The sequence below is a fragment of the Lolium rigidum genome, chromosome 7 (genome assembly GCF_022539505.1).
Source record: "Lolium rigidum isolate FL_2022 chromosome 7, APGP_CSIRO_Lrig_0.1, whole genome shotgun sequence".
Taxonomy (NCBI): Eukaryota; Viridiplantae; Streptophyta; class Magnoliopsida; order Poales; family Poaceae; genus Lolium; species Lolium rigidum.
The window spans coordinates 25,410,657-25,437,667 of NC_061514.1; the positions used below are offsets into that span (position 1 = coordinate 25,410,657).

Below are 27,011 nucleotides of genomic sequence, written 5' to 3' on the forward strand. Positions count from 1 at the left end.
ATGAAAACCTTGCTGAAACGGAGGCACTTGCATGGGCGAAGGAACAGCAGCAGGGCCCGCCGGCAGTGGTGGAGAAGAGCCATAGGGCGGGAGAGCTAGTGCTGTGGTCGGCCCCGGTGTGCCAAAGGCGGGTGGCGCCATGGATTGAGGCACATAGTACCCAGGGTAATACCCGGGGTATGCTGGGAGGTGCCCCGGACCAGCGCCTTGACCAAGAGAGGCGGCAAGCAGTGTCGCGTCGGTGTAGAGGGCAGACCCCGGCGGCCCCGCGGGAAGCGCAGAGAACCCCGGCGGCGGCAGGGTGGGCTGCGGCAGAGTTGCGCCCGGGATCGCAGGTAGCGGCGTGCCCACGGACGCGGGCGGCACAGCGGGCGACGCAGGTGCCGGCGCGCCCACGGACGCGGGCGGCACAGCGGGCGACGCAGAGAACGCGCCCAGATCGGCGGGCGACGCGGCGGGCGACGCGCCCAGGGTCGATGCCGCGGCGGGATCAGTCACCGCCGGCAGAGTCATGGACTCAGATGAGTTCGCCATCGCGGCGGAGAAGGGGACGGCACGGAGAGCGCCGGTGGCAGCGGAAGACGGCGGCGCAGACCTAGGTCAAGGAAACGCGCGGCTGTGATACCATGAAAAGAAACGTACGTGGAGAAGCCTACCCCGATGTGCCTCATCGGGTAGGGGTCTTGTTATATTTATAGTGTACAAAGTACGGTTACAATACGTTTACAATACGTATACAAATATAATTCTAACATTAGCTAGAGTTAATATAGAATCTTTCAAAAGGTTTCTTTCTCACTTTTTTTTGGGTACTCCAAGCAGTTTTCACTCGTTATTAATTTGAAGAGGTCTATTTTGAAGTATTCATTTGAGAGAAACAAGATGGCATAGCTTTGAAATAAGATACCCTTACCCGCAAAAAAAAAGATACCCTTTTTTGTCCAGCTAGCTAGGATCCCCCAAAATGCAAGGAACGCCAATGTAGATTTTTCTAGAATATAAGTGCTAGTAAGATATTTTATGCTTTATTTCTTCAAAAATATACTGGTTAAGAAAGATATCGATACTTGTAACCCAAAAAGTGATCAGCACGGATGAAAATTAAGCGGAAAGTTTCCAACCTTTCCGCGGAAAAACGGAAATGGAATGAAAATATGGAAACACAAACGGATTTTGCAATCCGCAAACGAAAACGGAATTTTATTTAGCGAAAACAGAAACAATTATGAAACAACGTTTCCGGCAGAACAAACTCAAAAACGGAATTTCTGTTTTCAGTAAATATGGAATTTGCATTTTGGCGTCGATGTGCATGTCCCATTTCCAAGAGGCCCATTATATTACCTTGTCAAGCCAAAGCGGTTCATCCCAAAAGTTTTAAGTGCCTTGTTATTTTTTTTTTCTTTTCTATGAAACAAAATTACAAATACATCATACTACCTCTGACCATAAATAGATGTTCGAAGTTTGACTTAATTTGGACGTATCTAGACGTTCATAGTTTACAGCCCAAGGCTTGGAACTTGGAAGTTGTATTTACAGTTTCCGCAACCGTGACATAAAAGCGTAGAATCAGTTGACCGTCTTCTGTTCTCTAATACGTTTTCCTTCTCTTTTCCGTTGAACTCTGTACGCTCTCCACGCGCCGCCATGCACCGCTCCACCTCGCCGCCGACGCCGACGCCGCCGCGCGACGGCGTCCAGTGGGACAGCGCGGCCTCCTCGGCGGCCCTGCGACGCTACTCCTCCCTCCCCAAGAAGGGCAAGCCGCAGGGGCGCGAGTCCACGGTGCTCGCCGCCTTCCTGCTCTCCTCCCCGCAGGACCCGCTCGGCCCTGAGGTCCTGTCCCTCGCCACCGGCACCAAGTGCCTCGGCGCGTCCCGCCTGGGCCCCCGCGGAGACCTCGTCCACGACGCCCACGCCGAGGTCGTCGCCCGCCGCGCGCTGCTCCGCCTCCTCTACGCCGAGATCGGCGCCGACAGCCCTCCGAGCTGGCTGGTTCCGTCCGGTTCCGGCGGGCGGTGGAGGCTGAGGGACGGGTATCAGCTGCACCTCTACGTCACTCAGCTCCCATGTATGTGCATGCTCTTCGATGTTGTTCTTTCAGTGCTGTATTATCTTCTTGTGTGTTCACCCAGCTCATGTGTATGAATTTTTGATATTGTTCGTTCCAAAGCTGAATTGTTTTCTGCGTTCCTGATAGTACTTGTTCATTCCAAAGCTGAATTGTCGTCTGGAGCGCATAGTATGCAAAATTGATCTTAGTTAAATTGTTTTGTGAATTGGTGGTGCAGGTGGGGTCATGCCAGTGCCGCCGTCACCCTCAGAGGTTCCAAGGATACAGCCAGACATTGTGGTGAATGGATGCGGTGGTATGCTTCTTTCTTATCCTTGGTGTTCAGCATAGCTGTAGGTCAATGCCTGGAGCTGATACAAATGACCTTTAGATTTGGCAAACTGGCTGAATTGGCCCATGACCTGGTACAAAGATTTCAGGATCATTTAGTTTATCTATCAGATTTTTTTTGTGTCATGATGGTTTCGTGAATTGGGCAGTGCCATGGAAGTGTGATGCACTTAGCTAGTTGCCAACTCGACATTAGTGCATTAGTGACCACTGACCATTGATCAAAGTGCAAGAGGTTTGCTAGACTTGGAATTGGGGCATCTAAATATTTTTGTTGCAAACTTAACTTGTTGGGAGGGGGGACGCACACTTATAGATCATTTAGGTGTTTCATATATCTTCGAATATGGATAGACCTATCATTTTTGTTTGCATTGTTACGAGTTGATTACACATTTTCTTATTGACATACTGCTTTGTGTATCAGATGGTGGTTTTGTTCAGAGGAAGCCAGGGCGTGGTGATACAACCTTGTCAATGAGCTGTTTTGACAAAATTACTCGCTGGTGCGTCGTTGGAATTCAAGGTCTGTTTTTCTGAACCAATTGCAGATCCATATTGTGACTATGTAAGATCATTTATTTTGATATTTAATGGCCATGTGATGTACATAAAGTATATGGTACAGATCACTTTTTAATGGCAACCATTTCTTGTTCTAAATTCTGTTATATTCGTGTCCCTCTACTGATCATGAATTTTCTTACTGGATCAACTGTGATGCCTTCGTTGATCGGTGTTCTTCTGCAGGTGCATTGCTGTCACACATTCTGGAACCCTTGTATTTGTCCACCGTTACCATTGGACAGTCCCCTGATGGTGCACCTGAAGGGTTTTGTATTGAAAGTAACGTTGACAAAGTTCTTTGTTCACGTTTGTCCTCTCTATCCAGAATATTCCCTGCCTCTTTCAAACCAAACAAGGTTGTTTTTTTTTTCTTCTAGTTCAGCAGTAAGACTAAAAAAATCTTCATGAGTCATGTTAGACCTTTTTTTATGCCTGCAGCCACTATTTTTCGAGGCACCTATTCCGCCGAAAGAGTTTCATCAGACTCCGGGAGATATGCCCTCTTTGACATGCGGGTAGTTAGTTGTATGGTTTGTTGCCATTTGGAAATCTTTTTCATTTTATTCTTATTGTGTGTGTATTTATATGTACCATTTTTCGTTTGAACTTTTAGAAAAGCTTAGCATTGCCTTTTATCTTTAATTAGGTACTCAATATGCTGGAATAAATCCGGTTTGCATGAAGTTATTTTAGGAACAACTGGGAGAAAACAAGGTACATCTTCAAAGGCAGCATGCTTACCCTCCACCGAGTCAATGCTCTGCAAGTAAGAGGGAGTTTCCTTTCCCATTCCTAGTATCCCGGTGCAAACATGTCATGATAATCTGTGTTTCAATTGAAGGATAAGATTGGCAGAGGCCTTTATTTCACTTGAACATCCATTAGTCACAAACTTCCAGCATGAGGAACTGTCCTATCGTGCAATCAAGGTATTTTATCTTATACTGTAAAACCTAATTACACAAATGCATAAATGCATAATGAGTTAGGAACTTAGGATAACGCAAAAAATTCCTATTTCTTTGCAATCAATGATTGTGTCTGATCCCTGTTTCAGGATATGGCTTGTGAGTACCAGCAGATGCTTGAGCTTCTTAGAGAGGCCCCATTTTTTGGCCGCTGGCGTGCCAAGCCAGCATCTCTTGATTCATTTAAAGTTCAACGGTGATAACCATCCACGTTCAATGCTGCATGCCAGAGGTTCGTGTGTGAAGTTCTCTTGATTTCAGCTAGTTTAGCAGTTGGTATACTTCTGCACAACTCGGAAGCACTGAACAACTGTAGCCTGTAGGAAACCTACAAAGCTGTGTGACGTTTGACACTATGAGGTGTTTTAGGGATTGTTAACTGTGTATTTTTTGTTCGTCTAGTTGTTAGAGAGAAGAAGAAAAGATGAAGGAGTCGTCACACATTAAATATCTTTACTCTAGCTGTGTAGCTCGTTAGGTCTAGGCCCACTGTATTTGTCTATCAAATGCCCCAACATGCATAATCTGATTTAGGCTAAGGCTGGATCTTTGCTCTTCATTGCTGGCTACTAGCTAGTCACTTTTCAATACATGACAAGAGGGCATGTGTTGAAGTAACAGCTGGAAATACCCATAGAGGCTTCTAATTTCGATACATTGTTAATCTGGAAAAACATTCACAAGGCATAATGCCAAGAAATACAGAAAGTGTTTGCGCATGCCATACTTGCACAGGTAATCTTCAGTTCTGGATATGTCCTAAACATGGAGAAACCGTTTAATTTCTCTTTTATGTTAGTTGTGCTGACCCTTTGGTTTCATTTAAAGTTAATGGTTGAAGAGTTGAAGTATGATATGTCTGCCTGGTATAACTTCTCCGTCAATAGCAACAGAGTTTCTTGGTTCAGTCTAGGCTTTCTACTTCGTTTTATGTGCTCCCAGAACCTTAGGCTGAAGTTGTTGATTTTGATCTGTTAGTAACCTTTATTAGATTGTGCTTAGCAACTTCTGTACTAATTAAGGCAAATCATAGACCTACCGAGTCGTCCGAAGGTACACAAAGCAGTATTCGGTTACAATACAACATTCTTCATGCCTGGTCATATTGATCTGTGATACGCTCAGTCACACTCTTGAGCACTTTATTCCTTGTTAAGATCTGATTAACAGTTGTCAGTTCTTTCTCTTTCCAATCCTGGAGACTTGGAGAGGTAAATTTACAGAGCGATGACACTGGTTCATGTCTGAGGCCAGACAGGATTGGAGTAATTTAACAATCAAAAGCGATAGTTGAGCGCGAATTTCTGATTCGCTCGTAAGGGTGCTTCATTCCGGCAGTGTGCAAAATGGCCACCAGCAAGTTCTTGGTTAAGACCCCCATGTTTTTGCATATTTTTTCACAGTCGTGCTAAACATGATAAAATTCAATTAAAATAGAAGGAAGTGCAGAGTTAGGTCTACCTTTTCAGGATTACTGTAGTTTCCGTGTGCTGGCCAAACTTGTTGTAAGCACACTGTTGCGTGGTACGGGTTAACTGCTCTCAAAACAGGAGTAATACAGCTGCTAACAAACAAGGCCATTTTTGGATAAATAAAAGTTGTTGCAGAAACATAGGAAAACACGCCATGCTATTGCTAGCGGCGACTTTGAGGATACAAGGAGTGAGAGTTAACCGCTGAGCAAGCAGCCGATAAAATCATTATGTTTTGGTTCTATACTTGTTTTGCTTCGATTTCAACTTCTGGTTGGCACCCAAAAAAAAAGTGCAGAATTGCCTACACAGTGGTGTGCTGAACTACAGGATGCTGAAATGAAACAAAAATGTGCAGACTTAATAATTGAGATAGCTATATTATGGCCCTGGCACTTCTCCATCGGTCCATGCCAAATGATCTAAATAGTCGATGGCCCTCCCAAATAATACACACCAAACTCTCCACTCTTGTCCTCACTCCAGTCGTTGAGAAACTGACAAGTACTTATTGACAACATATCAGGCCAAAAGTGCCTACCACAGCACAGTACACCAATAAGTTCCTGATTCTGGCTCCAGTGCTCCACTGTTCTATTCTTCCAGCATATTTTTTTCCTTTTTGGAGCTAAACAAACTGCTAGAAGGAAAAAGCTGCAAGAGATCTTGACATTTCTTGTTTCTTTGTTTGTTTGTCTGTCTTTTAGGCTTCATTTGCAAGTCAGTGCCAGTTGGAGCCTCACATTGTGGGATTTATGGTATGGTGCTGGGTGCAGCGAGTACTGAGTAGAGAGAACTTTGGTGTTGCTTGCTATCTCCTCAAAAAAAGATGTATTTGCTTCAGCCTCACACCACTTTTCTGTTCTACACTACCACTTCACCCACATGCTGTCAGGAGATATAAAGTAGAGAAGATGTGGATTTTTCTAAATCTTTTTTTTTATGTTGATACATGAGAGAGTCTGAGAATGCCGGTGTGAAAGGTAAAAATGGCCACCATGTATGGCTTGTGGAGTTTGCTTATAAAAAACCCAGACAAAACAAATTGTAGGCTTGGTTTTAGGAACTAGCTACTGTTTAACAATCCAAATCTCCAGAATCTATGCATGATGTTTGTCTGTTTATGGTACAGGGTGCAGTGAGAGTATTTGAGTAGAGGACTTTGGTGTTGCTTAGGATCTCCTCAAAAAAAGATGTACTTGCTTCAGCCTCACACCACTATTCTACACTACTGCTTCAGTTCACACTTCACACACTTTTACTGTCAGACGATATAAAGTACAAAACAGATGCGCATTTTTTTTCTGCTCCTCATGTTGATACATGAGAACAGAGAGCAGTGGCGTTTATCTAGAAGACCAGTGCCAATTTGAAGGGAAAAAATGGTCAGTGTCTAAAAGGTGTTTGTACAGCTTACCTATAAACAAACCAGACAAAACCAATTGTAAGCTTGGTTTTAGAAAACAGTTCGATAATCCAATTCTCCAGAATCTATGCATGTTGTCTGTTATGCTCGGAACCTGGTGCATGCATGCATAGATCAGGGCAGGATGGCTGCAATTATCCAACACAAATGACAAGGCATCAAAAAGCCTTCTTGTCCCCTTTATTATATGTTTTTTCTCTGAAACTTTAGTTTATTTTATCATCTCATCTTCCTTTCTCATTAACTACCAGCTACTTTGCGAAAGCATCGCATCAAAGGCCACCAGCATCTGCTTCCTGGATCATTGCTAAGTACCACACTTTTGTCCTCTAAAACACTTTTGCTGGTGCAGATCTAATCAAGTAATCATACTTGGGAGGAGAAAACAGGTGTTGGGATGATAATCTCACTGTCTCAGCCTCCGGACAGAACTGTTTTATGGAATTGAAGAAAGAAGATAGGTTGGATATGGCTGTTGACATGGGGTGATGGGTCCATTTGATGATTTGCTGAAATTAAAAGGTGGCAACCTCAGAGAGGGAAAGATAGAAGAGGCAGGAGGGAGACCAAAAAGACCTGGCCCCAAGTGAGCACATGCACTGCCTTGAACACCACAAGACATCCTTGCGTATGATATGATGAGCACAGTGCTGCCCTTGATTATCACAATTGTTCCTATTTATTTATTTTATTCGCAAAATGGCTTGACTAGTAGTACCCCCTGTTTTCAGCTGGGAACATGGCCACTGAGATCTTTAGTAGGTGTGCCATCATCCTCTAGGGACAAGGACCCACCCACCTCAGAGAAAAACCTGTCATTTCTAGAGCTGAAAATGAAGGTGATCCCCTCCTCTCACAGCTAGCTTAAGAAAAACATTACTACCCTTTTGCAGAAAGGATATGTGCATGTTCTTGGCCTTGCTTGTATTCTGGATTCAGGAACATGGTAGACGGATGGACAGAAACATCTATCTTGGCACTCACTGCAATGATATTGTTACCTATTCACATGCTTGGCCAGTGCCCATAATCTGAAGGAAATGCTAATTTTTCATGTGTCTTGAACTGTGCAAATATATTACCAAAGTGTGCTGACCCCACAGCCCAAAGTGTGAGAAATCAAGGAGGCAGCCATCTTGGTGCTAGTTTTGCTTCCAAATCACTCAAGGCCTATCCCACACATTTTCACACGCAAACATGGGGGCCATGTCTCGCATGCTGCATATCCAAGTAGTACCAGCTGTAGAAGCATGAGTAGAGTAGATGTCATTTCTACGTGAGAATGGCCGTCCAGAGGCAGAGGATGAATATAAAGTTAGTGTATCATTATTATCAAACTGAGTACAGTGCAGTGCAGTCCTGCCAAGAATTAGTTGGAATCTCTTTTCTTCCTAAGAGCATCTCCAACAGGCGCGCTATATCGCGGCGCGCTAAAACCAAGAATCCGCGCGCGGTAAACAGATATGGCGCGCTGTGCCGTTTTTTCCTCCGCCGGGCGCGGCAAAATACAGCGCGTGCGCGCGCAGGAAAAATGGTCCTCCGCCAGTGCGCTGCAAAATACAGCGCGCGCGGGCGCGGAAAACAGATTTCTAGTCTATTTTGCATTCACAATTCATGAAAGAAATGACACAATTCATGAAATAAATGACACAAAGTGCAACAACATCACATAGTTCAACAAGGACACACAAAATGACGTAGTTCAACAATGACACACGACATATGGTTCAAATGGACAAAGTGAAACAATGCATATCACAAATGCATATCACACTTCCGCATTTTCCAAGTCAACACCTTCTTCTTCGTCCTCGTCATCTTGGGTTGAAGGAGGAATAGTAGCATTCATGGAAGACACGAAGCCTCCCGGTGGTGCTCCCATACTCCCGTACACACCACTCACGGAGCCTCCCATGGTCCCTCCAAACACTCCTCCATAGCTTGATCCTCCCATGCCGGCCATGCCTCCATAGCCTCCCATGCCGGCCATACCTCCCATGGAGGGCATGGGCATGCTTCCCATGCCGGCCATGCCTCCCATGGAGGGCATGGGCATGCTTCCCATGCCGCCCATGCCTCCCATGGTGGGCATGGGCATGCTTCCCATGCCGCCCATGCCTCCCATGCCTCCTCCAAACATGCCTCCTCCAAACATGCCGGTGGTGGAAGTGTTCATGTTGGCTAGCAACAATCTCTTTTTGGCCAACACTTCATCGCGAAGAAGGTTGACGTACTCCTTTTGCCTCTCATCCATATGGGAAGTATCCATCAAGAAAAGCTTCCTCTCCTCCTCCGCTAGGCGTGCATGCTCCTCGGTGGCTTGCCTCTTCTCCTCCAAAGCCAACTTCCTCTCCTCGTTGGCGGCAATCCTCTCCTCCAAAGCGGCTCTCCTAGCTTCAATAGCATCCATAGCCTCTTTCTCCAAGTTTCGTTGCATCTTTCTATCTTCATTTGCTTGCAACCTTGCATTTGCAATCCTCTCCATAGCCATGGCAATGTCATCATCTCCGGCCTTCCTTCCCTTCATTTCCTTGGCGGTCTTCCTACCGGGCACATTCCTCCGCCCATTGTTGATGGAGTGAGGAGTGGAGCTTCTCTTCTTCCCTTCATCACTTGAATCATCATCGATGATTGTTGCATCACCGGTAGCATTGGCCGCCATAGTTGCCGCATCCAACTTGCCGCGCGTCTTCCACTTGTCTTCATTCCCTAGCACTTCATAGCAATGATGCAAGGTGAATGGCTTGCCAAGAATCTTGTTGCCTTTCTTGTTCTTCTTTCCCACATCCCTAAACAATCCTTGAGCCATGGAGTTCTACACATATGCGCAAAAGAAAATAGATGAGCCATATGAAGTACAACCGTATTCTTCTCATATGAGCCATATGGTGAACATAGTAGAGTCACTTACCCTATCATTCTCATTAGTGCCACTCGGATTGAGAACATCGATGTTGGCTTGCACGCCCGCCCATTTTTGGCAATCGGTGTTGATACCGGACCAACGGGACCGAAGTGAGCGCATGGTTCGCTCGATCCCACTTGTGTTTGTATTGAAGTACTCCGTCATCCTCATCCAATATGTTTCTCTTGTTTGATCGGTACCGGTTGTTGGATCCATTCCAATTGTCAACCACGTCTTGCAAAGCAACTTGTCCTCCGCTATGGTGTAGTTGGCGGCCCGGCCGGGAGGGCGAGGTTCAATCAACCCTTCTCCTTCCTCATCTACATCCTCATATTCCTCCTCCCCATAGGCGGCTTCATCGTCATGCAAGAACGAGGATCCAACATTCATTGTCTCCATGAATGCCGCATCATCCACTCTACATTGCAATGAAATTCATTACCATCGGCTAGGTATGCATCTAAACCACAATTCGACAAAAAGAAGTGTTTTTTACCTCTCGGGCATTTCACCATCCACCATATGTGCGCCCGCGCGGTTGCCGGACGGAGGCGTCGGCTGGGTCGGCGGAGGAGGAGGAGGAGAAGGCGCCCGGTTCGGCGCCGGAGGAGGAGGCTGTCGGCGGGGGACGGGCGCCTTCGCTTTCTTCGGTGGCGCGACGGCGGCGGGGCCGACGTGAGGCCGTTTCGTTGACGGCGCCTTCCCTCCTCGGCGCGGGCCGCGCGTTGCCGGTGCCTCGCGCGGCCATCCGCGCCGCGCAGCGCCGCTGCGTGTAGTGCCCCGCGCGGCGGGACGAACAGCCGCCCGCGCAGCGCAGCCCGTTGGGTTCCCGGCGTCGGCGCCGCCGCTAGGGGCTTGGCGCCGGCGCGGCGGAAGTGGCGGCGGCGGCGGAGGGTGTGACAGAGTAGGGAGGGGTCGGCGGGTTGCCGGAGGGGTCGTCCATCGTCGGGATCGCCGGCGGCGCGCGGAGACGACGGGACCGGGCTCGGGGCAGCGACGCGGGGAGGAAGTTTCAGCGCGGGGGATTTTTCGCGGTTGGACGAGCGATGCCGCGCGCGTAGCCGACGCGCCGGATATGCCGCTCCGGATTGTGCAAAACGCCGCGCGCCCTAAAATTTTACAGCACCGCGCCGTTTACCGCGCCTGCTGGAGCGCCTGATTCTGTCCCGCGCGCGCTATATCGGACGTTTTTATGCCGCGCGGCCTATATAGCGCGCCTGTTGGAGATGCTCTAATTGCACAGTGGCGCAACACTGCACTTTAGAAGATGTACTAGTAGTTAATTAAAGCAGGTATTTGGATTGATGATGGTGGCCTTGAATGCTGCTTTTGTTTCTTCCTTTCGGCGGGCGGTGATCTGAGACCCGGTTGGTACTAGTAGTACATTTTTCTCTCGTCAATTAGCCCTACTAACTGCTTTTCCGTAGCCAGGGCATTCCAAAGAGACCCTGGTAGTGCCTAGGATCATTTGAAAATTTATTTGTGTTTATACATACAGTTGGACCTTACAAATCAAACATTAGATAGAGAAACGAAGCCTCCGAAGAAGGAACGAGATCCTCTGACGTAGGTGTAGAAACTGCAGAGGGACGTAGTTGATTCTTGATCGTTCGTTCCCGATCTGATGGCATCTGGTCCAACACCATTAGACATTAGCACCAGCCCACAGCCCAGCCCAGTTAACGAGCCCAGGGGAGATGAACAAACGGATGACGGAAAACGGTCCTATGTGGTGCAGGAACTGTTTGAACATAATCACTGTTGTTAACTGAATATGAAACTGCAAGAAACTGTGAACTCAATGCTAATTATTCCTCCTAATTCTAATCGAAGAAGTAAGTGCATCTCCAACAGCGCGACGCAAGTCAGATGCTAGAACAGACACGAAACATCCGTTTGCGTCGGGCCAAATGGTCGAAATCGACAGCGCGTCCATTTACGTTTAGAGATGTCCCTAGCGGGCCGTTGCATAATTTTTTTCCCATTAAAAACCCATAATTTACATAATTCTAAAAATACATCAAAAAGCTTAAAACCTAGCTATGGACTACTGCTCATCGTTGCAGTCGAGATCGATGAACTCTGACATCCGCCATGGAAGCTGGTACGCCGGTGGTGGAGGAGGAATGGCGGCATGCGGTGACTCGCCGCCGACCGTCGTGGGAGCGAGGAGGCCGTGGTGAAGGTTGTCACGGATCCCGTAATGTCGAAGGAGCAGCGGACGCCGCGCCCCCTTGGGTACGTGTCGGCGTGGTCGGCGGAGTCGTTGGCCTCCCCGCGCTCGCTAGCGACGACTCACGAAGCTAGATGGCGAGGCCATCCAACATAGCGAGTTGGTCGAGCTCGCTATTGGCCATTGCCATCGCAATGGACTCCTACTCGCTAATGTCCGGTGGCTGGGTCTATGGATCCCACGCCGGGCCGCCGTTGTCGTGGTCGTTGTCTCCGCCTTGGACATGGCCGTCCGACGAGGCCTCATACTTGGCCTCGGCGGCATCTTCGTCCTCGTCATCGTCCATGTCGCCGTCGTCGTACTCGCCCTCGTCGTTGTCGTTCGCGGCGAGCTCGCGATCGAAGTAGTCGACGTCGCCGAGGTATGCCGCTCGTCACGGTGCTCTCGGCCCTCGCGTGGCACAGGAGGGACCAATACCCGCCTGGAGTTGAGGTACCGGCCAGTTTTCCTCCCAGAGGCGGCGCGCGAAGTCGATGCGAACGTACCGTCCAACCTGCGGCTTCTTGCCGGACCGCAAGCCGCTAGTTTCGTGGTTGTTCTTAGTCTTGCGGAACGGCCAGGCCTTCCACATGGCATCGGTCGAGTCGATACTGCGGGCTCTAACAATGGCGTGGTCGAGAAAAATGGCCGCCGCCAGCGAACCTTTAAAAGGCTCGGACATAAGCCGCTGCGACGCCGCACATCAGCGCACGCGGCGGAAGGCGAGGCGCGCCGCTCGGAAGTTATGCCGCCCTGAAGACGAAACATATTAGCCGCTGCCAGGCGGGCCCATGCGACGCAAACGGATGTTCTGCGTCCTGCGTCGCGCCCGTTGGAGATTTCCTTATTTCTTCAATTAGAATTAGGAGGAACAATTAGCATATTGAGTTCAGTTCTTGCAGTTTCATATTCAGTTAACAACAGTGATTAAGTTCAAACAGCTCCTGCACGACGTAGGGTCGTTTTCCGTCATTCGTTTGTTCATCTCCCGTTAACTGGGCTGGGCTGTGGGCTGGTGCTAATGTTTAGTGGTGTTGGACCAGATGCCATCAGATCGGGAACGAACGATCAAGAATTAGCTACGTCCCTCTGCAGTTTCTCCACCTACGTCAGAGGATCTCGTTCCCCGAAGAAAGGGCCGTGAAGTACTATTCCGTCCGTTTCCCGATAACCACATGAATAAATAGAAGGAATAGAACATTAACAGTACTCGATGGAATACGCCGTATAACATGCAGCATAGACTACTAATACATCATACTGTATATGGGCACCGGAGCGGCTGTGTGCATCTTAGTTATGCAGAGGCCGGGTCTATTGCGCAAGTAATAAAGAGCCCATTTTCGAAAAATATGGGCACCGGAGTAAGTACATACATGGAGCTTGAGCATTTCATACAATGCGATAGGGGCAGGACCATGCGTGCGTGCCTATAGCGTGTTTCAATTCCATCCGGTCAAAGGAGTACTGCAGTTTGCAGACCAGCTGGATCCAGATTCATTTGGAGGTGCCCGTACCTTAAGTTACAAAACAAACAAACAAAAATACTCTACCAGCGTAGTAGTACTGCGTTAGTACAAGCCCAAGCTGTTTGTTTCCCTTCTACGGCTGACTGGGATGCCAAGCGACAGGATCCTAGCCCAAAAGGTTTCTTTGCACGCATTCGAATCGGAATGATCACATTCATGGGAGCTACCCCAAAATTCTACAGTATATCGAAATATAAGAAAAACTAGATATTAAGGAAGGGACTTCTCTGAATTTGGAATACGGGCTTCTGGGAGAAGCCGAGTGAGGGAACTTTCTAGGACAAGCCGTTCTAGAATCCGAAACCGCCGTGATGTCCTCCCCTATTGCGTGATTTGTCTCTCTGTTTCTCCTTTCTTATAGAAATAACATTTTTACCCTGGTAATTGTATCAACACCCGTACAACAACCCTCCAATTTATTTAAGATCCTCCAATTTATTTATGATCACTAAGTCAGATTAATCGGCCTACAACAATGAAGTTGTGACAACGCCTTCAAGAAGGATTGTCGTTGAACCTGCCTATACTCTTGCTCTGACATCCCATGCACATTGACACGCTCATCCTTCTCCTCGCACGTTGCCTTGGGGGTCACAGTCAAGAGAGTAGCCACACCTCTAAGATCGATGGGATGCTCACTACCCCTTCGTCGTACCGCGTGACATTGATTTGGTTGTTGTTGTTCGCCGCTCATTGCCCCATCCCCACCCTCCTTCCTATCCCGACTCTTCCTCTGCCGCTCGTCTCGCCCTTACGACACATCATATTTGAAGAGATTTTCATGATTCCGCTATTTTTTTACAATAATGTAGTAATGGAACATGCAAAAAAACCCATCTTAGACATCTTTCTCCACGTGGATAATATGAAGCTTCGGCTAACCCTGTCCTAAGCTTTGATCTACTTACCTCACACAATATAAATGTAAAAATCAGTGTAGCTTATTTAGGGAAGCCTATGTATAACCTAGCCACCCAAGTTCCAGGGACATGGGTTTGGGTTCTTATCATTTAAAAGAAATTACAGTAGAGGCTTTCCCCCACTATATTCTTAAAAACAAATGTAAATTCTTAATCAGTCAAAAAGAAAAATACTACAGATGTTGGAGAGGACCACGTGATCAAGAAGGAACGGTGAAAACCACGTTAGCAAAATTGAAAACATCCATTTCCCTCAGACGTGGTTTTAACAACCTACAGCCGTAATACAATAGAGCTTTGGAATGGTTTGGGTTTACAAAATATCATTACGGATGCTATGCAAACAGATAGAGCTGGTTCGGCAGTTTTAGAGCACTTGCTTTGTCTGACAGAAAATACAATGCCGGGACTTGATTCGGTTTCGCTGAAGGAAACAATCTCTGTTACGGCTTGGTACATCTGGTGGATTAGGCGTCGTCGAACGGGGAACTATAGAAAGTTCGGAAACTAAGTGGACTAGGCCTAAACCTCGTTATTTAAAGCTCAATGTTGATGCTTCATACTGTGCTGTTACAAATGCAGGTGCTGTGGGGGCAGTCATAGGGGCCTACAGAGGAAATTTCGTGTGCGCAAAGTGTACTCACATACCACACGTGCAATCGGCTCAGATGGCAGAGGCCATGGCGCTAAGAGAGGGTCTTCAGATGGCGGAAGAGCTTGGCTGTCATCGAGTGGAAGCTAAATTGGACTCCTCTGAAACTATACAAGCATGCACAGGTGAGCAAAGATGGTGGTGCAGTGCTGCAGCTATTGATGCCGACTGTGTTGACATAGCATCGAAGATTGGCGACCTAACGTTTTGACACTGTCCGAGGGAGGCAAACAAGGTTGCTCATGAGATTGCCCATTATAGCTTTTCTAATAATATCTCGTGTAATTGGGTCGATAAACCCCCTAGCTTCCTTCTAGACAAACTCACGAACGATGTAACTATTCTGTGATTCAGCGGCAGCAGGTTTCTGACGCACTTTTTTCCTTCCAGGGTACCTAGGAACTGGAAGGTTTTTAATGAGGCGACCTACTGACCTAATATATTATGCGTTCAAAAAAAACAACCTACAGCCGTAATAAAATGTAAAAATCCTTTGCGACAACTGGAGGACCACATGATCAGCAAGGAACGGTCAAAAGCGGATCACACCTCCCCGGAGAAGATTCAAAGGGACAGTAGTCTGCCACACACGTTTAAACAACTACTAGCCTAAATACTCCTATACTACACTCGGTAAGCAGTCTTATAAAGAAATTAAGATACTCCCGTATGTGTTCCATTGGTGGATTTACACTGAGAGGAATCCCTAAATTTAGTTTGGCGGATTTAAAATTAACGGCAGAGTTAGTGGGCGCAATAACTAATCCGCCACCCTCTTCTTCCTGGCCCTGCCACGCCATTTATTTCCTCCTCGCTCTCGCTCGCTAGATCACCGCAACATTCTCCACTCCTCTGCACCTGCTCCCGCACCGCACCGCTCTCTCTTTACTCAACTGCTCCTCCACTCCCCAGCCCAGCCAACCACCTCCCCCACGCGGCGGCGTCGGCGCCGGCGGCGGAGCATGGCTCTGTGATCTCCTGGTTGCTCGAGCGAGAGTGGGCTGGGACCGCCGCTTCGGACATGGGGCGGCATTGGACCGGGCCGGTCCCCTGCGTCGTGCTCCTCGCCCTGCACTGCGGGGTGGCGGTGCTGCTTCCTCTGTGCTCGGCGGCTCCTCCTTCCGTCGGCGGCGACGGTCAGTGCCGCCGCTGCTCGCGCCGCGTTTTTTCTCTGCCACACTGCCTCTGCTTTATTTTTTCTTGCGAAATCTCAGGGCGTTGTCTGTGAATTGTTAGTTCCGGTATGAACCTCCTGTGCTGGCTGCTTCCTTTTCCTTCCTACCACCCTGTTTGAAATCCCCGTGCTGATCTGACGACGGACTGCACGCTTCTTCCGAGGAATCAGCGCGCAAAATTCGAACCTTTGCTCACCTTCATGCCCGCATTTCCTGATCTACGAGCTTACGAATCCGTGCCATCCTCTGTCCGTATCGTTGAATCGCAAATGCTGCCAAATGCCTGACATGTATTTCGCTGGTTTCGTGGCAGTGTTGGCGCTGCTCGCCTTCAAGCGCGCGGTCATCGACGACCCGCACTCGGCGCTGGCCGACTGGACCGACGCCGACGCCGACGGGAGCGCCTGCGACTGGCGCGGCGTCATCTGCTCCTCGCCGCAGGGCCCCGTCGTCTCCCTGTAAGAAGCCGCCCTCACTCGCTCGCCTTGTAGATCTCGCTCGCCCTTTGCTGCTCATCACTGCCAGCTCAAAAAGTTGCTGCCTAGCTACACACTTAAGCCCCGGTTTGGTCATTAGGAGTTGGTAGCTAAACTCTTTCTTTCGGAACAGAACAAGAATGATTGTGTCATCTGTGATGTAGATGCTTCTGATGTGTGATGTGCAGATGTCTTGTAAGAACAGAGTGCTCTGATGTGCCAGTTTGATCAGTAGTCAGTAGCTTTGCGCAAAAGTGAAAGGCCAACCAAGTTTTGTACTTGCCTAATCGGTCAAAATCATGCTGAGATGGAACTGATGATTACCCATGATTTGACACCGCGTCTTGCGTGCAGGAGACTGTCGAACGCGTCGCTCAAGGGATTCATCGCGCCCGAGCTCGGACTGCTGAGCTTCCTGCAAGAACTGTACGTGCTGTTCCATTGTGCTTTCAGCTCTTCTCTGAGGGACTTGGTTTAACCGACTGTCTCTTTTCTGGGCAGGTATCTGGATCATAACCTGCTTTTTGGCACAATCCCGAAGCAACTAGGCTCGCTGAGGAACCTCCGGGTGTTGGATTTGGGCGCGAATCGGCTCGCTGGCCCTATACCTCCTGAGCTGAGTGGATTGAGCAGCGTGAGCGTAATGTAAGATACATAATTGCTTTGTTTGTAAATTTGGGATTTTCAATTTCTGCTGCTTCTCTGATACGAAAACTAAAGCCCACTTCATTTATCTCTTGTAGAAACTTGCATTCCAATGGGCTAACCGGGAACATACCACCAGAGCTGGGCAAGCTGCAAAATCTAGTTGAGCTTAGGTTGGACAGGAACAGATTGAAAGGAACGATTCCAGGTAGCAATGCTACTGGGTTTTCACCTATGGCAGATACTGGGTTGGTGACTTCTCCTATCTCCTTTTGTTTCTGTATGTGATGCTCAATGCAGTAGATACATTTGAATCATGTAAATTCAGTACTGATGGAAAGTTGATATGGTGCAAGGATTATCATAACTAAATTTGCGGCATCAAAAGATTCCTGGTTCATTCAGAACAATAGGTTGAGCTGATCTTCAGAGCAATGATTAGCTAGAATAGGGCCAAAAGGACAAGTTGCAGTTGTACTACTTGCTAAATTTGTCCATGCAACTTCTATTTACTCCCCCCAATCTATAATAAGTGTTGGGACTTTACTTCAATTTTGGACAAAATTGAACTAAACTCCCGACACTTATTATGGATCAGAGGGAGTAGCATTTTTCTGTTGGTGGCATTTTCAGTAAGAATACCAAACAAAACCAATGTGTGGCCATGTTCCTGTATACCATTACTTTATCTGAATATTGTCTGTTTGTTCTGTCAGATCCACAGCTCACGCTGGGTTATGCCCGTCTCCTCGATTAAATGTTGGAGATTTCTCATACAACTTCCTTGCTGGAAAAATCCCACCTTGTTTGAAGTATCTTCCAAGGTACTACTACATAAAGCACTTCCCACTGTTCATATCTGTTAGAAGTCCATACATTTACGTGGCTAGTATGCAGGTCAAGTTTTCAGGGGAACTGCTTCCAGGATGAGTACTCTATCCTACAACGAGCTCATCAAATTTGTACAAGTATGTGACTTAGCCTCTACAAGCTAACACAGTTATTGCAGTATTTACTACAAAGCAGATATATTTACATGGTGTACTTTGAATTCAACTAATTTAATCCGCTTAATACTAAACATCATGCTTTATAACTATATACAGATTGCACTTAAAAAATTCTTTGTAGATTTTTCCATCACTAATTCTATATGTTCATGATAGATAATATGTTTTCCCTTCTTTTAGCTATGAACATAGTAATCCCTTAAATCACGCTGCTTATGCGACATGGCATGTCCATTTCTGTAAGTTGTGCCCTTTAGGCATTGGATCAGTGTGCTCGGAATTGAAAAGAGTTGAGGGCTATTGGCATGCTGCCCAAGATTACAGTCCAAGTTACCCGTATAAGCTACACAGGATAGTTTTGACCTCTGCCCTCAATTTGTGTTAAAATTTGTGAAATAATCCACGGGGAGTACTTAAGCAAAATCTATATTCAAATCAGTGCACCGCCAATATGGATTGTAACTGTTAACTGCATGAGTAGCATTTTGCTGTTGCCTAAGATCATCTTCACTTCTTCAGCTTCCATTGACTGAAATTTATTCATTTGTTGTAGGTGCTTCTGCAGCTGGTCATTTAAAGGGATTCAAACGTGCCCCTTCTGACCATAAGCATGATGGAGTGCAGCAACCAACTTGGCTTCTTGTTTTGGAAATCGCAACTGGTGTTCTGCTGCTTGTTTTTGTGATCACTGGTGCAATCACTGCTTCCAGAAGCTGCAAGCTAAAGCCTTCTATAAGAATATCCTCATGGAATAGATCAAAAAGTTGGAGCGACGAGATAACAGTATTGATTGGTTGGTATTAAGCTTCATATAAATAGGATGTTTGATTACATGATTATTTTCCTGTCCATATAATGTTGCTAAAAATATTCATGTTTTTTCAGATTCTGATATGCTGAAAAGTTTGCCAAAGTTAAGTCGCCAGGAACTAGAAGTAGCCTGTGAGGATTTTAGCAACATTATTGGCTCAACTCCAGAGACTGTAGTTTACAAAGGAACCATGAAGGATGGACCTGAGGTTTCTGTTATATCATTATGCGCCTTTGAGGGTCATTGGACTAGCCAGCATGAACTCTTTTACCAGAACAAGGTAAATTAGTTTGTCTGAAATAATGTGCATAAATCTTTTTTTACCCAAAATTAAAATAAATGGGATGAATCTTGTAGGTTATTGATCTGGCAAGGTTGAATCATGAGAACACAGCAAAGTTTTTGGGCTATTGCAGAGAAAGCGATCCATTTTCCAGAATGCTAGTCTTTGAATACGCATCAAATGGGACCCTATACGAGCACCTACACTGTAAGCTAGCTTCTTTATTGTGTTGATTATTATGTGCAGCCCAATTACTGCATTTAACATGGGTTACTGATTTGGTCTCTACTTGATTTTTATAGATGGGGAAGCAGCCCAATTCTCTTGGTTCAGGCGAATGAAGATAGCTATCGGTATCGCCCAAGGTTTAAGGTATTTGCACACCGAGTTGCAGCCTCCGTTTGCAATATCAGAGCTGAACTCCAACTCAGTTTACGTCACAGAAGATTTTACCCCCAAGGTACCGCATGCTTTTGTAGCAAATACTTCTGTGAACTTTATCTTTTGATGAATATAAGCTCTAACTCGGTGAAAACAGCTGGTCGACTTTGAGTGCTGGAAAATGCTCTTCTCGAGACACGAGAAGTCCCTGGGCCACTTCAATAACAAGGCCTCTTTCCATGGCCGCGACTCCTCGGAGGACAAACAGGCAGATGTTCAAGGCAACACGTTTGCGTTTGGGGTGATTCTGCTGGAGATCATTAGTGGACGGCTTCCTTATTGCAAGGACAAAGGCTACTTGGTCGACTGGGTGAGCCAATAACATTCTGGCTCTCAACCTCAGTCTAACATAAATGTACAGCTGGAGCAAAATGGAATGTTTTGCATTGCTCATTCTGATTCTCTGCATTTTTGTTTGTAGGCTATCAAGTACCTCCAGCAGCCTGAGGAGATCGGGAAGCTTGTCGACCCAGAGCTGAGCAACGTGAGAACGGAGGACCTGGCGGTGATCTGCAGCGTGGTGAGCCGCTGCATCGACCCCGACCCGTCGAAGCGGCCGTCGATGCAGATCATCGCGGGGGCGCTGGAGACGGGCATCGACCTCTCAGCAGCCGGGATCCTCAAGGAGTCCTCCCTGGCATGGGCCGAGCTTGCCCTCTCGTTGTAGCGACACGCCTCGTCCCCTGCGCCCCACTGTACATTTTTCTGATGCTAACAGTAACACCGAGATGATATCTTGTAACGACAACAATGTCTGGTTCAGTTAGACTAGATTTGAGTGTGGGCTATGCACATGCTGCTCAGCTAAATCTGATATACTAGATATTGTTGTGCTTTCCTTGTTGATTGTGCGAGTTATGATAGAGGGCAATGACCCCCAAATCTGTAACTGTACTTGTGATGTTTATTTGTCGCGTGGGCGCACGATCTCTTGAGAGGTGAGTAGCATAACAGCAGTGCCAAATCGAATTGTTGTGCTTATATTTAGTTGTCCCTACTGAGTTAACTTTATTTAGGCTGAGAACAAACCTGAGGTTAGGTGGTTGTGCCTCTAGCTCAACAGAGTTTAAACTCCAGGTTTGACATCTGTGTCTGTGTGTGTCATAAAGGCGGAATATTCATTCAGTGCGAGGTGATGGTCCTGTCGACAGCGAGGTGCATGTGGTGACTTCGTTAATTTTAAGATCCAATCCGCCGGCTCAGTCTTCTAAAGGTACTCATAGAGGTAGGTTGTGCGTGTGTGCGTTCATAGAGGTGATTGTATTTGCATGTATATGAGCGTCTACGTTGTACCGTGTTTTTTTAAAAACTTTATTTAGGCTCTAACCGAGATTTGTGCTGCAGTTTTGGTGTTAAAACTATTTTCACTAAAAGGTTGAAAATAATACAAAGCGGCTGTGCATCTTAGTCAGCCCAGCAGGGAGAGGGGCATTTGGTTGGGCCGTAGCCCACCCAAGCAGCCTCCCTATATCTGCTATCTGGTGAGTCTCCCATCGCTGCGCAGCCTCTGCCACCGCCGGGCGCCGTCCAACCCGTCTTCCCTGCACCAGGTCGACGCGCCGCCGGCCGGCGGCTTCCTCCACCGCCCCTCCATCCCCCATTCCGTACCTGTACGCGCATCCCCACCGTCACTAATTCTGCGGTGAGATGGCAACCGCGCGCAGCCACAAGCGCGAACCCACTACCCTAATGTCGCTCGGCGACGACATCCTCGCCGAGATCCTCCGCCGCCTCCCGTCGCTGCCCTCACTCGCCAGGGCCGGCTTTGCCTGTTCGCGGCTGCGCAACCTCGCCAACCGCATCATCTCGCCGGCTCCGCTGCTGGGCTACTTCGCTTCGGTCGCTGGCGGCGCCAGCATCCCGTCCTTCCACCGCGCGCTCCGCCTCTCCGACCGCGACGTCGCTGGCATCGTCCGTCGCGGCGATTTCTGTCTCGCGGACTTGGATTTGGAGGACTACGAGTGGCGCCTCATGGACTGCCGCCACGGCCTCCTCCTCTTCACCGGCGACCGTTGCATGGCCGTGTTCGACCCCGTCGCCAGCTCAAGATTGCACATACCCCACTACACCAGCAACATCGTCGGCGGCGAGTCGTCGTTCTGTTGCTTCCTCCCGTCGTGCGGCGGCGCGACCTCATTCCGCGTGCTCTGCCTAGAGAGCACCGGCGGCGGCAGGGTGCGCCCGCACGTGTACAGCTCGTGCACGGGCGAGTGGTGCTCCCACCTGCTGGCGCCTAATGGCATCAAGGCACCACGGAGAGGCGACCCGCACTCGAACCACTACCTGCCCATGCACGCCGGCGGGCGCATCTACTGGAGGACCAATGCGGAAAAGCTCACCTCGCTCCATGTCAGCTCCATGGAGTTCTCCCATGTAGCCCTCCCGGGTGAAATGCACCATTCATACGCCCTAGGGGGCACAGAGGACAGTATAACCTGCATTGTATCCGTCTCAACCAAATATCAATACAAGCTCGACATACGGGTTTGGTTCCTCAAGGACGATGACGGATTGTCATGGGAGCGGCAATGGAGGGTGGATGCTTCGGAATTGGATCTGTTTGCCGGTCCTGTGACTCCTAGCAAAGTGCTCAAGGTCTACGACGTGACCGCCGGCATTGTGCTGCTCTCGATGGGCTACAGGAATAACGGCATCAGGTACCTTGCCTTTCGCCTCAAGGACACACTCTGGGAAAGCACCACCAAGACCAAGACCAACACCAAGCAGCAGTCACTAATCTTGGCAGACTTCTGCACCGCCAGTGGATGGGTGAACCCCTGTTTCATGGCATGGCCACGCCCTAGCCTAAAGGTGCCCTGATTCTTCTTATGATGCATCTTAATTCTTTGTTGTACTACTGCTTGCACATATGATTCCTTGCGAATCATATATCTTTTCTAGTGCTTAATTGTTTGAACCATCTTTCACCTGTTTGTTGTTTGGGCATGCCTCCGCTCTTTTACTCTTTTTTCTTCTAATACTCCATTTTTCACAAGCTATTGTCCTAGTGACTGTATTGACTAGTGAGTAAGTAATCTAGCTTCCTGGCTTGTACGAGATCTTAAAGCAGTAGTATAGCTGCAGCCTACAATCTTTTCAACTTGAAAGGTTGCTTAAAATTATTCGAAAATTCCCCCCACCGAAGGACCAAGTTTTTTTCTTTTTTGTATTTGGGTACTGTCAGTAACTTGTTTCTTCATGAGACAAGTAATCAGAAACGACCATGCATGTCTTCATATCGATCAGCGTGCCAACTAGCGAGCACAGGGCATCTTGAGCGATCTTTAATTTGTTGACATTTTCAGGCTGCAGGTAGCACCGAGAATGCCTCCACAATTGGAAGTGAGCTACAAGCTGCTGCTGGTTTGAACAAGAAGAAACAAGTCTGACGGATCAAGAAGTTGGTGTCTGACAGGAATAAACAAAGTCTACGGATCAAGAAGAAGTGTTCTTGAAAAAAAGCACTAAGAAGCAATACCTCTCAGTGTTTGATGTATTCAAGTCTTCACTTAGCCTGTGCTCTTTTGGTTGTGTGCTAAGCTTGTCATCGATCCATGTATTCAACTGACATAAATGAACCAAGAGCTTGTGGTCAAGTTTCACTTGTGTCATGATTTCTGGTGATTTCAAGCTGTGAACTTCTGCCAACATTCTGAAGAAAATTTGTGCCAAGTGATGCTCACATAGTCTCACATACTCATGTTTCCCAAGTTTTTTTTCCGTGAAAACGCAAAAGCCTTGTCTTTCAATGCATTGATAGAAAAAGAAGGTTATATGTACAAGTGTGAGGACGGACGAACACCACGCCGAACAACTCGACCCATGAAAAAGAGAAAAACTAATCTAGGGGACTAGCTGGCGAAAAACCTTCGTCCGCACATTACCCACTTAGCCAATTTTTAGATTCTCAAAATTCAAAATGACAATATGAAAGCAGGAAGATTTTAGTTTTTGCTAGAAATTCAGGATTTTATATTTTATTTTTAAAAAATAAATTAATAATTGCATGCTGCATAGAGATCACCCTCTACATCAGGCGCTGCCGTCTGCCCTCTACATCACCTGTCGTACCTAGCCTTCTGCCAGCATAGGGCAACCACCACGCAGCGTAGCGAGCCACGGGGGAGACATTTTTATTATGGCGGGTGAAGAGTTGAAGATGAAGAGTTAAAATATAGAATACATGTACCCACTATTTTACCAATACAATACATTACGTGACCAGAAAAACCAACTTAAGACAATGCAAGTGGTGATTCTGAACCATTTTTATAATTCAGGGTTGAAAGTTGAATTAAAGTAAAGTTGAGGGTTGTAAGCTGAACTTTGAAACAAGTTTAGAAGGGGTAAATAGGACTTATCTTATAAATTTAGTCAAAAGCCAAAGCTTATAAAGTTCGACTAAAACATCTACAAAATGAAACAAACATATTATAAAATATATTTTACAGTAAATCTACTACTCCCTCCGGATCGGTTTAACAGGCGCACATAGTTTAAGACAAAGTTTAACCATTAATTTAGTAAACATAATATAAATTATATGTCTACAAAATCTATACCATTAGATTCGTATTTAAAAAATATTTTCAAGACATATATTTCATATTTTATTGATCAAACTAATGGTCAAATCTATTTTTTGAACTACATGCCGCCTATTAAACCGATCCAGAGGAAGTAATATTCATTTTCTACCGCGAATGTTTATATTTTTATTTATAATATTGATCAAATTGAAAGGATGTTAACTTTTAACTAAATTTATAGGTCTTATTCATTGGAACATACGTCAGTATTTATTACCTGTATTTTCAAGCATGAAAACCACTGGTTATCTGTAAAAATAGCTTTGAAATTAGCAAATTTTTAGACCATGAGTTGAATTTCGCCCCCTCTTTACTTTTGGTCACGCTCCGGCATTGGTACTATATAAGGCTGGGAAGAGCCACCGGAGGGCGGGGGGGGGGGGGACGAAACCCTAGCGCATAACACCCATGTAACACATATTCACATAATACAAATCTCAATGACTTTAGTCTTCAACCCTACTTTCACCGTCTACTAGTTTAGCCGATCGGTCCCTAACTTACCATTGCCTTCCTTCTCTAAACCCTAAGTCCATCATCCATGGGTATTGATAAGGTTGCCCCTTGTCATACGCCGCGATCCTCCTCCTCAAGATTCACAACTCCACCATCAACAACCTTGGATATATAGAAAGAGATTCATTCTTGTAAAGACTAATGTAAAGAAACTTATTCATAATCGTTGCTCGCAAACAAGTAGGAAGCAACTAACGTATTCTAATTCATTATACATTTTAGCAATTAGGTCTTACAATATTATGTGAAATACCTTGATTACACAGTAGGACTATTCCTCATGCTATATTTTTGGACTAATGGGCCTTCAACTGGTAGGTTTATATTAGGAGAATGAGAGAATTCATGATGCTTGGAATGAGAACAAAACCCCCACCCGCCGCCGAGCACTCCTCATCTTCTCGGGCCTCTTGACTTTTGATTCATTCATCCCCTACTGATGGTGACCAAACCTAAATTCCTTGCTATTTTCTTTCAATATTTCCTTGTCTCCATTCCGCCCGGTTTGTTTCAAAATTTAGAGTGTTTTTTGGAGAGAGACTTCATGGAGTCTTCGATTTTTTTACCTCTGAGCTTCGGTGTGTAGCATGTGTTTTTTTTGGGATGTGTAGCTTACGGTACATAACCGGGAAACATTTTTTTCCCTCCAGAGAAAAAGCCAGTTCACGGATCTCCTCTTGTAGGCGATGGTGCGAACGATGCTTTTTTTGTGTGTAGTATGATATTGTAAACTCCGACATAGCCCGATCAATACAATGGCGACATATAAGTTGGTACTGGAGATGGTAGATGCTCATATCCGATGTCCAGCAATGGCCAACGTCACCTGGATGCCTATGTCGAGCTTTCTCAGCCTCTCAGGAGTGCCACATGTTTGCCAAGGAGATGGCTATGAGCGCAATATGGGATGAGAGCTTCTACTTCACCGTGTCGGATGCATCTAGTCATGACGAGCTTGTTGTTGAAGAGTGTGTGTATAACACCAACAAATGCATCCGAGGTTCAAAGTCCTTCCCTAGCGAGGTCAGAACCAGTAGGTCCTCATTCGCACCCTTATTTGATGGCACTATTCCGTGGATGAGCATGGGATGTTCTCATATGTGAGAGGTGGGTTGGATATGCAAGTACACTTCGCTGACCATGTCTTCGATTGAGCTTCAAACATTCTCTAGCAATGGATAGTGTATTATGCAAACTTTTTCACTTTTGTTTTCAGGAAGGCTTTCACATCTCAAATATAATCTTGAAGGTTTATGACAGGAACATAGTTCAAGATCACACAGTATGTCACAGGAATATAATCTTGAAGGCTTACATATATAGTGTTGGATTACTCATAGTTCAAGATCTACAAGGAAGCCAGCCCACGAGGCCTGCCGAGCCCACCTGAGTCCTGACCCGTGCAAGGTTGACTCCTTCTCGAGGGCGAGCCTCCCATCGCTGCGCCGCCTCTGCCACCGCCGACCAACTCCCAGCACTTCTGCCGCCGCCTCATCTCCCCCCCAGCCCCGGCCACTAATTCTGCGGGAGATGGCATCCCTGCGCAGCGACAAGCGCCAGCGGCAGAGCGAACCCACAACGCTCATGTCGCTCGGCGACGACATGCTCGCCGAGATCCTCCGCCGCCTCCCGTCGCTGCCCTCGCTCGCCAGGGCCGCCTGCGCATGCCCGCGGCTGCGCGCCGTAGCCTCATCCCCCTCCGTCGCCAACCGCGTCAGGTCCGCGTCGCCGGCCCCGCTGCTGGGCTACTTCATCTCGGTCGCCGGCGGCGCCATCCCGTCCTTCCACCGCGCGCTCCGCCTCCCCGACCGCGACGTCGCCGGCGTCCTCCGCCGAGGCGACTTCCACCTCGCGGGTCTGGAGGACTACGACTGGCGCCTCATGGACTGCCGCCACGGCCTCCTCCTCCTCATCGGCGACCGCTGCATGGCCGTGTTCGACCCCGTCGCCAGCTCGCGGGTGCGCATACCCCACTGCACCAACGTGAGCAACGGCGGCGGCAAGTCG

At 47.3% G+C, this 27,011-nt stretch overlaps 2 protein-coding genes across 3 annotated transcripts; both read left to right on the forward strand.

Moving 5' to 3' along the window:
- The first annotated feature begins 1,650 nt into the window (after nucleotides 1-1,650).
- On the forward strand, nucleotides 1,651-7,764 carry LOC124676020 (tRNA-specific adenosine deaminase TAD1-like). 2 transcript variants are annotated; one of them, XM_047212102.1, is made up of 9 exons: nucleotides 1,651-2,074; nucleotides 2,295-2,372; nucleotides 2,835-2,933; nucleotides 3,158-3,330; nucleotides 3,413-3,489; nucleotides 3,621-3,740; nucleotides 3,816-3,903; nucleotides 4,032-4,174; nucleotides 7,193-7,764. In XM_047212102.1, the coding sequence occupies exons 1-8, from the start codon at nucleotides 1,651-1,653 to the stop codon at nucleotides 4,140-4,142; spliced, it is 1,170 nt and encodes a 389-aa protein (XP_047068058.1). In that variant the 3' UTR covers nucleotides 4,143-4,174; nucleotides 7,193-7,764. The 2 variants fall into 2 exon arrangements, with proteins under 2 accessions (XP_047068058.1, XP_047068059.1); XM_047212103.1 differs by lacking the exon at nucleotides 7,193-7,764 and adding an exon at nucleotides 6,122-6,556.
- An 8,315-nt stretch (nucleotides 7,765-16,079) lies between these two features.
- Nucleotides 16,080-20,793, forward strand: LOC124671053 (probable LRR receptor-like serine/threonine-protein kinase At1g63430). Its single transcript, XM_047207490.1, has 13 exons — nucleotides 16,080-16,194; nucleotides 16,547-16,691; nucleotides 17,064-17,135; nucleotides 17,211-17,354; nucleotides 17,453-17,602; nucleotides 18,071-18,178; nucleotides 18,252-18,322; nucleotides 18,918-19,157; nucleotides 19,250-19,455; nucleotides 19,533-19,665; nucleotides 19,761-19,918; nucleotides 19,997-20,209; nucleotides 20,321-20,793. The coding sequence occupies exons 1-13, from the start codon at nucleotides 16,080-16,082 to the stop codon at nucleotides 20,564-20,566; spliced, it is 2,001 nt and encodes a 666-aa protein (XP_047063446.1). The 3' UTR covers nucleotides 20,567-20,793.
- The last annotated feature ends 6,218 nt before the right edge of the window (nucleotides 20,794-27,011 follow it).

What these genes read in the sequence shown, in the direction of transcription:
- LOC124671053 (XM_047207490.1), top strand. Translation starts at nt 16,080, where the DNA reads ATGGGGCGGCATTGGACCGGGCCGGTCCCCTGCGTCGTGCTCCTCGCC. An exon ending in CTGAGCTTCCTGCAAGAACT is followed by an intron (nt 17,136 to 17,210) that starts GTACGTGCTGTT and finishes TTTTCTGGGCAG; the next exon opens with GTATCTGGATCATAACCTGC. An exon ending in TCACCTATGGCAGATACTGG is followed by an intron (nt 17,603 to 18,070) that starts GTTGGTGACTTC and finishes TTGTTCTGTCAG; the next exon opens with ATCCACAGCTCACGCTGGGT.
- LOC124676020 (XM_047212102.1), top strand. Translation starts at nt 1,651, where the DNA reads ATGCACCGCTCCACCTCGCCGCCGACGCCGACGCCGCCGCGCGACGGC. An exon ending in TGTGGTGAATGGATGCGGTG is followed by an intron (nt 2,373 to 2,834) that starts GTATGCTTCTTT and finishes TTTGTGTATCAG; the next exon opens with ATGGTGGTTTTGTTCAGAGG. An exon ending in CCTCTTTCAAACCAAACAAG is followed by an intron (nt 3,331 to 3,412) that starts GTTGTTTTTTTT and finishes TTATGCCTGCAG; the next exon opens with CCACTATTTTTCGAGGCACC.